The sequence below is a fragment of the Spea bombifrons genome, chromosome 1 (assembly GCF_027358695.1).
Source record: "Spea bombifrons isolate aSpeBom1 chromosome 1, aSpeBom1.2.pri, whole genome shotgun sequence".
Taxonomy (NCBI): Eukaryota; Metazoa; Chordata; class Amphibia; order Anura; family Pelobatidae; genus Spea; species Spea bombifrons.
This window is the reverse complement of record NC_071087.1, coordinates 122,207,734-122,221,621: the sequence shown is the minus strand read 5'-3', so window position 1 is coordinate 122,221,621 and position 13,888 is coordinate 122,207,734. Positions and strand designations below refer to the sequence as shown.

Below are 13,888 nucleotides of genomic sequence, written 5' to 3'. Positions count from 1 at the left end.
CCCTCACATCAATATTTTATACCAATTTACATAATGTATTTTCTATCTTATTCCATCTTAAAATACATATGCCTTGGTTAAGGAGTGCAGATAATCCAAGTATTAAGTATCAATGATAAAGATTGAACATATATTTGTACATTTTAAGATGAGCTTTATTATGGCTGTAATTAGTTCATCGCTCTGATTTTCATCCACGATTCTGAGCCAAAGGAATGAAGCTTTGTTATGGAGGGTTGCAAGCTTGACAAGTGTATTCACTTATGTAATTGTGATAATCTTTGTTATCCGTTGCACATCCATGTACCTTAGAAATTCCAGAAATGTATTATCCAGAGAGCTATTGAGAATCATCCACTGCAATCTGGAATGACGTCACAACCTACTCCCATTCAAATTAAAATGCATGCTCCCTTCGGGCTGAGCACGCACATATAACCTTATGCAGGAAGAAGATTGCACTGGTTTGCCGTGTGTGTACTGACCCATTGATGGGCAAAAGAGATATGTGTCTGTGTCTGCTGAGCAATTCATTTGCATTTAAAATCCATTTCAGAGCACAGATTTATGTGGCATGCATAATTAGTGTCAGTGCTAAACATCATATACATTATATATATTTTCTTTATACTGTTTAATGATCTGATCATTTAACACTGAATAAACTGAAACCCTAATTTTTATAGTTCATTACTAGAATATATTCAGTATACTGCCTTCAAACAGTCTACAGAATGTAATAGCCAGATATAACACCAGAAAGAATGGAGTTATGTCTAAAATATGATTCTGGTCAAAGTTTGCATACCGGTCTTATCACCGAGGCAGTTGAAGGAATCAGGAATCTTGCAAAAACTCTGAGTACTGTTTAATCTTCAAACCCTGAATTTCCATCTCATTCACATGTTCTTAAAGAATGATTAAATGCAGCCTGCCCCGTAATCTTGCGCCACTAAAAGGCATCCATAGGTTATAAGCCTTTGTTGCCATAGGAACGGAAAACACATTTTTACTTATGGTAAGAATAAAATGAAACATTTACTTAATTTGTTTTCCATGCCAGGATACGCTAACATTTTGTCGATTTAGGGGAAAAAAACTTTTAAATAAATGTATGCACCAGTGTTTACAGAAATAAAGGATATATAAATGTATTACAAACTGACTTTATGTTTATTCCAGTGGGAGCAACCATTGTAACGTACATTCCTCAGTATTAAAATGATTATTATTCCCATTAAGTTGTTCCTACAATGTCACTTAATGCTGCCTTACTGAGGATAAGTAATGCTTTACATTGAAACAAAATATCTGTAAAACAATTAGACAGATTTAAAAACTAAAAGCACCTGCAGTCCAAATGTTTCATAAAGCAAAAATTGTGTCCGTTCATCTTTAAGACTTTGATAACATATAAAGGACATTTCGAAGTTATTTCTAAGCTTATTTTTCTTTCTTGTTGCTCTTTTTTGTTGCTCATGGTTACATATTGCACGATAAACTGCGCGTTTAATAAAATCCAGAGAAAGTACGTCTGGCTTAGGTAATTTTAGGTTATTAAGCTTTCCATAAAAATTCAAATATCAAATAGATTTTTGCAACCAAAAACGAGTAAATGTATTGTAATTTCGCACTTTTTTTTTCCCCTCTGACATCCATACTTGCTTTGAATTTCAATGTCTTTTTTTCCGCCTCTGATTCAAAGGCGTTAAAGATAGCTGCTTTGTATCTCCCAGAATTGAGATGTTTTTTAAGATATCTGCAGCTCTGGTGGGAGTTCCTTTTTTCAAGGTTATCTGGCCTGCAAGTGACAAAAAATAACACAAAGTAGGTGATTTTGTTAGCACACACAGGTTTGATAATGGTTACCTTTCAGTGTCTTCTTATTTAAATCCTGTCCTCTCAACAGTGTTGCTGCCAGAATTATCTACAACAGGCTGACATTTTCAAAAAGGCTTTTGAAATCAGGATCTCAACATGCAAAGAAAGCCTATCTGCTGCCAAGTGGATGTGCAGTGCAATTAGACCACTCTGAATTATAGAAGTTTGTTTAATAGACCATAGGATGGCGGGTGAATTATAGTGGGTTAAAATAGCTCATCTCACAGACTTCATTATAAAGAACAAACTCTGGAAGCTTAGCTTTGAAAAATGCAGGAATCAATGCATCAATGAGATCTGTTGGATTTGAAGTTGATAGTGTTGGTCCTTGATAATGGATGATGACTCCATTGAGTTAAAATGTTACAAGTCACCCGCAAACTTATGGCTGACTTGATAAAATTCATATCCTACAATGCTGCTGGGCTCTATCATGCTGTAGGATCTGGCATTTTTACTACCGTCTATGCATACGAAAACCCTCTTGAAAGCTCACCCGAGAATTGAACTTGGGAAGGACTAAAAAAGCTCAACAGGGAGGACTCAATGGGGACTCAACTTGGCTGAAGTGAATAACTTTATAAGTAGTAAATTTGTGTTTCCTGACCTTTACCTCGGTAACTGAAATGTGATGCGTGGTTAAAGGCTCCTTTGGTCAGTTGGATCTACCAAAAATGATATAAGGGAAACAATGGTTGTTGTCCAGTCAAGGCTGTTTGCTCATGGATATAGTTAAGAATAACCGTAAATGTGTAATACTCATCTAGTTTGTAATTGCAGAGATATGGATATTTCCATATGTATGTAAACTTTGAACTACTTTGTGCCTTGACCTAAATATTCTTATTGATATACACATCAAAGAAATTATTTTATTTATTTTTTTATCTCTTCATTTGTTGATAGGTCAATATTGGGATCCTAATTGCGGTAACCAGAATTATCTCCAGAATTAGCGCTGACAACTACAAGGTTCATAGAGATGCCAATGCTTTTAAGTAAGTGCCTGACTGTGTTCACATACAGTTTGTGTTTAACCAATATGTTTTTGCCTTGTATATCACTATTTTGCATATAAGTGAACACTTGAGGAACGTTTTTTACAACCTTTTATGTGTAATGTTGTTCTTTGCTCAAATTGTTTATCTTTAGCTCTTCCTTACATAGTGTATAGCACTATGAAAAAAATATTTTTAAAAAAAAATGTTGTGGCTCTTAACAATTCATTCCATATCTGGATAACATGTATATTGTTTTAAGCACAATGACGATAATAGTAAATGTGCTTTTGAGTGACAGATCCAATTTACAATTCCATTTACAATTTACACATGAACCATATTGGTAAATGATTTACAGAATTAAAAATGGGGGTTTATAATTTCTTGTGGTAGGATCTGTATGTTTTATTCTTTCATTATAAATAACTTTTTTTGTTGTCTGTGGAAATCCAGTATCTGACATTCACCAGAAATAAAAGGGATATGAAAAAAAGGATTTCTCATTAATTTATTTTGTCCGTTTATGATCAGTAGACACTGTATAATGGAACTGATCAGCTGCTGACATGGGAACAATAACACAAGACACAATGAAATAATGAAAAGATGGCACTATTACTGCAATATCTAAGGCTGGTAATGCTTTCACGTCCTGGATTATTGTCTACATATGGCACAGCAAAAGAAGGGGTCACTATAATGCAGGTTGTACTGCGTTAATCTAGACTGAATTGAATTTCACCGATTCTCATTAAGGTGCACATAGCTCCAACTATCCTGGGAGAACTTTCATAACTTAAACACCATTTTTTTTTATTGTTTTATACACCATTTTCAGTTACCTTAGGTTATAGCAAACAGACATCTAGGCTTTAGAGCAGCCGCAGTATATCCATTTAACTTAAACCTTTCACGGAGCATCTTCTCATCCTCTGTTTAGAATGCTTAAACCAGTTTGGCTAATCTTAAAAAGTTTCCTCGGCAGCACCTACAGATGTTTTTTATATAAAATAATTTATTCAAATCAGACAAGATATTTTCTCAGATCTAGTTTTCCTTAGTTTAAAGACCAGCACTGCCCTATGGAATAAAAAAGGGGAATATCTTGGGTTATAGAAAGGCATAGGCATCATAGACAAACGGTTCACCATCAGTTTATGAAGTGAGGCATGCTTCGGTCTTAAAGGCTGACTTTGGGATTTCCTTTATTAACAATTAACCAATAATTTTGTTGTTCCATTTTTGGCTTCTTGGCAGCCTTATGAATGTCCTTCTGTTTGATTGTTAGCAGAGGAGGTATGAATTGACAAGACAGCCCGAACTATTTTTGTTATTTTCCATCTTTTCTCTCTGTATTATATGAGTCAATGTCACACTAGCAGTTGTGCATATGCTCATAGTGTTTTTTCTTCCATTTGTACATATGCTGTAACTAGTACTTCATGGGGTGTTATTATCAACAAAGAATGTGATTATAAATAAATGACCTCCATCAAGCATATGGAGTATTTATTACTTAGCAGATCTGTCGTTTTCCCTAAATCTTACATTTTGTAGTTAAATGCACTGAAGAAATCCACATAACGGCATCTACATATTAAAGTATGCAATGTTATGTGTACACAATTGAAGCAGCCATATTACCTTTTTGTTCTCAAGACCTGTGTGGTTATTACTCTCCATTAGGTTATATCTGCCAGCACAAATGCGTGGTGGGATAGAGGCTAAAGGTCTGCGTACCTACCAATACGGCCGCTCCAGCTGCAGATCAAGAGCTATAGTGTATGGCTACCGGCTGCATACTGAGACCGTAAAAAAATGTGCAGGTCATTTGGCGGCCGCTGGCCTTAAACCATCCCCAGTCCTGCTGTTAAGTTGCTGGTTGGTGTTGATTGGCTTAGTCAGCCTTTGTAAGGGTGGGACAAAGCAAAGGGGAATTGATTGAGACGTGAAGTGACGTATACTTCTGATTTGCAAGACTTCATGACTGAGTTTGTGGTTTCTCTGGTTAACAATTATCAAAAAAAGTTTTCCTGTGACTATATAATGAAGTCATTTATTACTCCGGGTGGTTCTCTTGGCATCTCCAGGTGAAACCCAGAGAATTCCCTGTGCACTGTGCGCTTTTTTTTTTATTTTTAAGATGCACCAACTGGCACCACTGTTCTAATCTGTTTCTAGATTTAGCCTCGTTTGTCAGAGAGGGTTTACAAGAGAAGAAAGACTAAGCTGGAGGATCAGGAGTCTCTTCTCTGGCTATTGGGGGGACAACTAAACAAAGACTGTCTGTTATCAACCGTGTCCTATACATGTAGTGGATAATTTGCTAGCATTTTTTAAAACATTTATCTTATTGAAGATATTTTTAGATAATATATATATATATATATATATATATACACACCGGTATATATAAACTGACCCCATTTAAACTGTTTATTTAGTGTACTTTATTCATTTCTTAAGTTTCTTAAACAGTTCTTTCACTTTTCCGGTGCTTCCCAATGAATATTACCTTACTTGCTCATGTGCACATCTAATTCTCCTACTTCTTTATTTTCAAAACACCATAAAGGATAACCGATTTTGAAATGTGTAAAAAATAGATTTATATTAACATACCATAATCATTTTTGTAAATTAAAATGTTACCTTTAAGGGGTTAAACTGTTTTAAACAAAAATGTTGGTGTTCAATGTATTAGAAAAGTGCTGAAAATGTAAATTCTACAACTGCAGTGGAAAGTTCTTGGTGGAAAACTTAATTCTGTTAAGAAACACTCCTGTGAGATAGTTTATTGACCCAGTTTATGACTGTAGTATATAAAAAAACCAGTTGTCCATTATGCAGTTTTTATGCTGCGCTTCTTATTAGGGGCCCTTCGATGAATTGCCAACACTTAAATAGGGTGTAACTCTGTTTTCTGATAGAAATGCCCAAAGCACCCCATTCCACAGATGCCAAAAGCGCTAGCTATGGCTATGGAAACAAAATCTCTGTCACTAGTCTACCATGTAGGTGTCAGAAGGCAATTGAGCAGAGTTAATAGGCATTGCAACCAGACATGAAAAAGCAATTACAACTTCATTAAAAAGTTTAATGTACATCTCTAACATCTCTAACCTGTACATCTCTAACCTGCCTCGTCTCAAAATCTATATTATTTAAAATTGTAATTTATTATTGCTTTTCCGATGGGTGGAATGTTATTTTAAATATTTTCATTATGACATACTGGTAGGAAAGTGTTAATGCTACAGAAGAAAAAGCAATTCAAAACCAAACTAGGTATATTTTGCATGCTGTATTCTTTGCATACCTCAGCAATATGTATTTCTCAAAAGGATTATTAAATATTAAGCGTCAACACAGTTGGTCAGTTCTACAGCAAATATGCTAATTTCTCCCCATTAGCATTCAATACATAAATACAAGAGTTGCTAATGAGGGTTTTATTATCAAGACTTTTCCAAGCTGCTAAGAATAGCTCCCCTAACTAGGAGTGAGTAGCTGACAAATGTATGGGTCATATCACTTTACAATCCCTCTCTTTCTCCTGCTGAGCAGATCAGCAGTAATTTATGCTAAGTATACTGATTACAATATTATCTCAATTCAAGATGGCAGAAAAACAACACAAATGCTGCTGTCTTTAGTTATGTGAAGGGTTATCTGGCTGAAAACGTACAGCAAAAGAATGGATCTTGGGGATTTTTAAACACTTTCAGATCTCTGCAGGTAACAGAATAATTGAGTAAAACACCAAAGATGCAAAACACAGCGCAGGCCACACAATAGACGAATCATTCTATTGCACTTTAAAACCTTGGCGTAAGATTATTGCCTGAATTTTTCTTAAGATCCAGGCTTGCAGAAAATGTGTAGAAGCTTATTTAAACAAGTATGTGGATGCAAAATTGTTTGCTTGTGGAATACAATTTGCAGGATATAGATATAGCTATCTTTGATTGCAAATGGGATTGCTGGAAAAGTGATAACTAGATGTAGACAAGTTAGAGGGTTAAGGGATAAATACAGAACAACTATCGTGGTAACCAATCTAATGTTTCTGCTACATGCCTAATGGTTAGTACTTTGTAAGTATAGACCAATAGGCTTCTTTTGCTGTATGTAAATTATCTGACAACAATAATGACGATGATGATGATTTATTAGTACTAGTAGTGGTACATTAATAACTGGTTGGATGTAATTTATATTAAAAAAATAATTAAAGGTGACAGGAGTGGACTTATTAATTTTAAATCCTGATTTTATTTTCCATCCGTGAAATATTTTCTGTTTTGATAAGATTAATATGAGTTGGTGCCATACACACAGCAATCCCATGTAGAACAGTCCCTGTGAATGTGCTCAGTGATTTGCATGCAACCTTAAAGAGTCAGCATGAGCAGGTTCCTTTCACTGGGACCCACAAATTGGTTATACTGCAACAACGGTCTGAGGATTAGCATAAACCAAGCAGCATTAATAATTCCAAATTGTAGGTAGCCCCACACAATCTTTTTTGTTCATGGTATTGAATCTATCGCATGTAAATTTAGGTCATGATAATACTTGCAGCAAGTCTCAAATGGGTTAATAAAAAAAAATATTTATTCAATTATGCTGGATGAATTCAGAAAAAATTGCTTGGTTAGAAAAAGTAGTTCTAGGTTGCATATTATGACATATTTTTAATAAAAGGGCTGCTTGCGATATTAAATATATCTAATTGACTGGACCTGTCTGTAGTCTCTGTGCGTGTCCTGACAGGTGGCTGTAAACTCAATATGATGCATTTCAGTCTTCACATCTTAACAGGTTTATGGAGTGTGCGTGCTGAGCAGCCCTTAGCTACTATGATTTTAGTACTTCCTGTTGGGGATACCAGGTAACTGCCGCTTACACCTAAAAAACATCTCTCACATCAGCCCATTCCTCACCCAAGAATCCACAAAAACTCTGGTTTATTCACTTATCATTTCCCGTCTTGATACTGCAACACTCTTCTGATTCCACTGTCTCGACTCTCTCATCTACAGTCTGTCCTAAATGCTGTTGCTAGGCTTTTCTTCCTTGCACGGCGCTCCTCTTCTGCTTCCCCTCTGAAATCCTCCACTGGCTCCCTATTACCTTAACAATTAAACTTAAAATCCTGGTTCTAACATATAGGCCCTCCATAACACTGTTCCTCCGTACATTTCTTTGCTCATAAACAAATACTCCCCTACTCGATCTTTACGTTCTTCCCATGGGCTAAGACTCTCCTCCACACTTATCACCTCTTCCTTTTCCCGTCTACAAGATTTCACTTGTGTTGCCCCATATCTCTGGAATTTCCTTCCACCGAACCTTCAGCTTTTACTCTCCCTCCAACATTCGAGAAACATCTCAAAACAAACTTCTTCAGAGAAGCATACCATCTTAGCTGCTAGAACTTCCCTGTTACTAATACATCATGAAAAAAATTGAACCAAAAATTAAACAAAAAATGTTTCCAAGATGATATTTGCTCCATTATAAGACAACGTCTTTATCAGAAAAGAATGTATTTTATTCAGATCTCAGATCTGCAGCACTAGCACACAGCTGACTAAGCCTAAGGGCTTGTCACTCACTCTCACATGCTCTCTCACACTCTTATTCACTTTCTCTTATGCTCTCTTTTATGTCTCCCCACCTTTTCTGCTGACCACTTCTGTGTCCCAGTTTCCTTTTAGGCAGCTTTGCTTTTTCTCTTGCTTCTTCTTTTTCTGACTTCATCCTTCTGTCTTCTTTCTTTGTCCGCTTTTGCCCAGTATAAGCATCCATGCACACCCTCTCCCCTGATTGGAGAAATGGAGGGACAGGCTGTAAAAAGAGACATTATTGTAGTTTTTTCTTAAAAACAGGCTTTTAACTTGGCATCTTTAACTAACACAAAAACAAAACGTGTTCAGAGGAGTAGAAGTGGGATTTTTTTATAAACAAAGTGGGGTTTTTTTTATAATGGATCAGTGTCAAAAGCACTCTTGTGTAAGAAAGTATGAAGGAGTCTCAGTGAAAAAAGTGTCTTAATGTGTTTTAGTAATCTGAAACTTGAACAATAAACTTGTCCTTTTATATTTTGGATTAAAAATGTTTTTCGAGGTTACTTGAGTTTATGATTAATATTCTAAATACTAATACATAATTACATAATTAATTTAATAATTCAAGTTCTGTTTATTTAGAATTGCCACACTTGGAAAATTGGCTACAAGTCAGAAATGCAGATGACAAATTGTTATCTATATTAGACAGGACATTGTGATAAATGGATTGGTGTTTAAAGATAAATATGAATAGTAGACTTTTGGCTGCTATGCTCCTGCTACTAATCAGAAAATGTAATTAACATGTTTATGTTATGTTCCATAGATTAACCCTTGTAAAAGCACAATTTTATCATCCCAGTTGTACCTTTTGCTATCTTTCCATACAAAAATTGCTGTCTTATATATTATATAACCTTGCAACTGGTCCGAAATTGAATCAGTTTTTCTCCAACTATATTAGTCCCTCTATTGCATGTAATGAGAGCACAGATAACTCTAGGGATAATGTGATCAAATAAGGCAAAATCAATGGTTATTATTAAATCTGTGAATCATCAGGGCAGTGATATAGATGGTCTGGTATTTCTCATATACTTAGGTACATTGTGAGACATCATTATAATCCCTTTCACTGATGTGGTCCAACAGACAGTTTCAATCTTTCTGGCAGATGTTAAGGTCTATCAGCTTCCTCCTTGCATCTTAATACTTTGAATATGTTATGATTAGGAAAGCTATTTGTTCTGCTACAGACCATAATGTAAATGCATTTTATATGTTACAGCGGAATTTGAAATGAGTGGATATTATATCATTGGCATCCTGGAGTTTTAGAAGGACACTATAAAGATTTGTCATGATTCCATTAAAAGCATATTACTTTTTTAATTACTTATTTATTTTAAAATATGCATATGGAAAATATATACTTTTGAAAACCTTAACTGCAACAGTTTATATCCAAAAATATAGAAAAAAGCATATAAAAATTAATTATTGTGACTTCAACCATGATTTTTATGCCTACAAGGATGTCTTTTTTTCAGTTTACTTGTGTAGAAAGAGATTGAAATGTGTAAAAAGTGATTTTTATTTTAAAATTGTTTTAGCTGGAGTTGATTTTGTCAATATTAATAATGGATCATCCCTCTCCTGCTTTCACCTGTGCAACTGTAGGGGGGTCATAGAGAGAGCAGCTGTAACTGAGCCCTGTGTATCAGTGAACCCTGCAACACTCTAGCCTCCCCAACACCTCTATCAGGTAAACTGGTGGTGTGTCTGTAGCCATGTGAAGACTGATGAGGGAACAGAACAATAGAGCAGCAAGGGCACTGACCTCCGTGATCTCTGTTAGACACACTACCCCTGACATCTCCTTTTATACTTTTGTATAAGGGTAAGGAGAGCTGTGAAGCTGTGGGTAGCCGTGCAAAAATTAGAACATGGTGTCTATGACACAGTGTCTGTCTGACATAACTAATCAAGTTGCAGGAGTTTATATGAGGGACGTTCGAAAAGTTTCTGCGAGTTTATATTTTTTTTTGAAACGGTGAAGGCGGGAGGAGTAGTAATTGGTTGTGTCTTAGCGTGTTGTGTGAATAGTTCTGTCTGTCAAGCCGGCTGCCCTTGCAGTTTAGTATAAGAGTTTTCACCCTGGGGTGAAGATGGCTGCAACAGTGTTCTGTCATATGCTTTTTGTGGGCAGAAGGTATGCAAAGAGCACAAATTCATCTTTGCATATGTGCTCAGGATGGGGATAAAGTTCTCTCTCAGAGAGTCGTCTATGAGTGGATTGAAAAATTTGAAAATGGCCGTATTGGTGTGATGGATGCAGAGCACTCCGGACGTCTAGCTACAGCCATGATGAAGGAATGATGAAAGAACCCTGGAACTGATTTGCGAAAACAGAAAAATAACAGTTGAAGAGGTTGCAGGAAAGCTGAATGTGAGTGTTGGATCTGCCTATGTGCTGCTTCACGGCAGACTTAAGTTAAGTAAATTGTGCGCCAGGTGGGCCCTTAAGCAGCTGACGGAAGATCATAAGCGCAAGCAGAGTATGCAGAGGAAGCATCCATCATCTCCTGTAGCAAAGAAATTCAAGACAAAACCGTCTGCAGGAAAGTTGATGTTGACTGTCTTCTAGGAAAAAGTTGGTACGACGTTGGGAAAATTGCATCGCAAAGGAAGGTGACTATGTAGAAAAGTGATGTCATTTGTTTTTAATGTAATTTGTTTTGAAATAAATAGAGTTAAAAAAAGTACGGAAACTTTTCGAACGTCCCTTGTACAATAAAAGGCTTCCAGCTAGGGTGACCACATCAGACGGATCACTAAACATCTGTTTTCCAGAACAGATATTGCTGACCAGCCCACATAAAAGGCTGCCCTCCTATATGACAGATGAATAACTGACTGGTTCCGTTCCATAAGTCTCTACATCACATATACTGCAGGGCATCATTTAACTGGGCTGCTTAGCAATATGTAAGACTTTTATGTGTCCTGGAAAACATGACCGATGTGGTCACCCTGCATCCAGCATGTTTTATGTAATGTTTCTTCCTAGTCCATTTGTTTAAAAATCAATAAAAAATGGAATTTGTATGTTTTCTGAGCTTTTGGGTTGCTGCCCCATGTAAGCACACCAGCCATTCATTTGGGAGCATTAGGTATTATCTGGATTCCTTCCGGTTCGTCACTAAAGCATAAGTAACCCCTCAGGGGATAACCACTACACCTGTTCGTTAAACCCTTAGGGTGCTATTATTGTGAATGATAAAATGAACCATACATTGTTAACAGTTTTCTGTTTGTTGCAGCACACAAAGGGTTGAGATGATGACCTCAGTATGCGTGGGCACTGTGCTGTGCTGCTGTTGCTATGGAAATTCTACAGTCAACATAATGATGATATTTTCTATCCCGTCCTTCAGAGCATTGTATTTCTGTCACTTGTAGATGTGCTCTAATTGCCCAAACGTTAATAAAAAATGAATTAGATGAATACGCAGGGTAAGATGTAACATGAAAAAACACAGTTGAAGTACAGCATTCTCAAAATATGTGAGAGCCTTGTTGGCCTCGGTTGAGTTATCCTATAAAATCTTTAACCTGCAAGAGATATGGCCTTAGGTTGGAGTTGCTAAGATGATAGTACTTTAAAAGATGTAATGACAGGGTTTGCGTTGCACTGTTGTATTTAGTTATAGTTTATACAATGGCTGCAAAGTGGTGGTGGCTTTTAGGAAAACATAGTCTTTGAGAAGCAGAGTCAATGTATGGAAAGTAAACAAAGAGACACTAAACACAGGGGTGTGCTGACATGAGAGCACAAATACAATTCTAAAGGGACTGGTAAGAAGCACTGTTCTAAGAATGTGGGCCACCTGCAGTTATCACTTGCAATTTAACACAAGACCATCGATAACATGAGGGATAATATAGGGCTAGACCTTTATCCAGCCCATTCATTTTTTTATTACACATTTCTGTATGGTTAATACAGTTGTACTGGAGGGTCTGATAATCCAGCTTCTTTAGTGATTGTCTTTACAAGCATACATCAGATGGTGTGTGACATATCATTGGGTAAGGAAGGCCTACCCACACCGAGTGTTATAATATTCTTTGTTTTAGAAAATAAGCCCTGCTGGATAGGATTGACTACAGTAAAATATGTTTTAAAGTACTATTTTACTGGAGTAGCCCCTAATTCTATGATTACAGTGTGCACCTGAATGTAAGAACAAAGACAGAACAAGAATCGGAAAAGTAGAGCATGATGGAGTGAATAAAATATTTTATACAAAGCAGCATATCCTCCCAACTGTACCTGTTTCTCATTTGGTCTAACACTTCATATATGAATGTCAAAGAGATCTTTATTAATTTTCTGATCCATTCTCTCACTCTCATCTGTCCTTTCACACTTCTCTCAGATGGATTATGTGACATTATTTACTTGAAATTATATCACATACTACAATAATATATGGTGTGAAAAATGGGATTATAATTATAATACCGCTTAATAATTATATAATGTCATATGTTCCTATTTATTTCCATGACCCAAAATCCTATATAGAAGGAAAAGGACTAGAGCAAAGAGGTCAACGTAATCACTTCACTATGCAACATGCCTTTTTCTGTTTATTTGGCTTGTGTTATTATAAAACACAAAGGCCACAAAAGGTGTATAATTGGATGTCTTTGCTACATAAATATGCATCGCACAGTAGTCCCATTGTCCTCCTATACTGCAAAGTTTCAAATGTGTTCATTTTCTCCCAATTTCGTACATAAAATGTGCAGAATAATACATAAAGCTTCCTGCCGCCTGTACATTAAGTATATTGGATAGCAAAATCAGGGCTCAATGGAGATCAACAAGCCGGGATTTTGGATAAACATATAAGCATAGATGGGCCAAGTGACTACATTTATTTTAAATTAAACTGCCGTTTTAATATAACCAATTTACCTAACGAAATTACCTTTAACTTTGTTTGAAACCAGTGAAATTGTTTTGGAGATTAGAAGATGACCTCTGTGGCAGCATGGGACAGAGCCTGATTATTTAAACAATTTCCTGGCCCTAAGTCCCCTCCTTGTATGCCTGAACAATTTATGGGGTTATAATTGAATAGAGTGGAATAATCATGTGGGTGCTGAGAAATTAGACCGATTTTCCTGTTTCCAGGTATGGATTTTCTGTGGTAGAAAAATCCACAGTTCCTGGTGTGCGGGAAGCTTCTGTGGACTAGCAACATACTTGCTGGCTTAGCACAGCCCTTCTTCTCATAGATCTGACCTTGAATGTGTTTACAGAGTAGAAATGTGCATCATGCTTCCAATTACAAATGTATTAGATTATTCTGAAAATCACCCAATGGAGTACAAAAACAACAATTTTCATAGAGTCCT

At 36.2% G+C, this 13,888-nt stretch overlaps 1 protein-coding gene across 1 annotated transcript in view; it reads left to right on the top strand.

The window, feature by feature from the left end:
- The window catches only part of ADGRD1 (adhesion G protein-coupled receptor D1), a 168,117-nt gene that overhangs the window by 145,123 nt on the left and 9,106 nt on the right, over window positions 1-13,888 (top strand). The window contains exon 22 of the mRNA XM_053471744.1: window positions 2,788-2,879. Within this exon, the coding sequence (XP_053327719.1) occupies window positions 2,788-2,879 (92 nt within the window). The remainder of the gene's footprint in view (window positions 1-2,787; window positions 2,880-13,888) is intronic.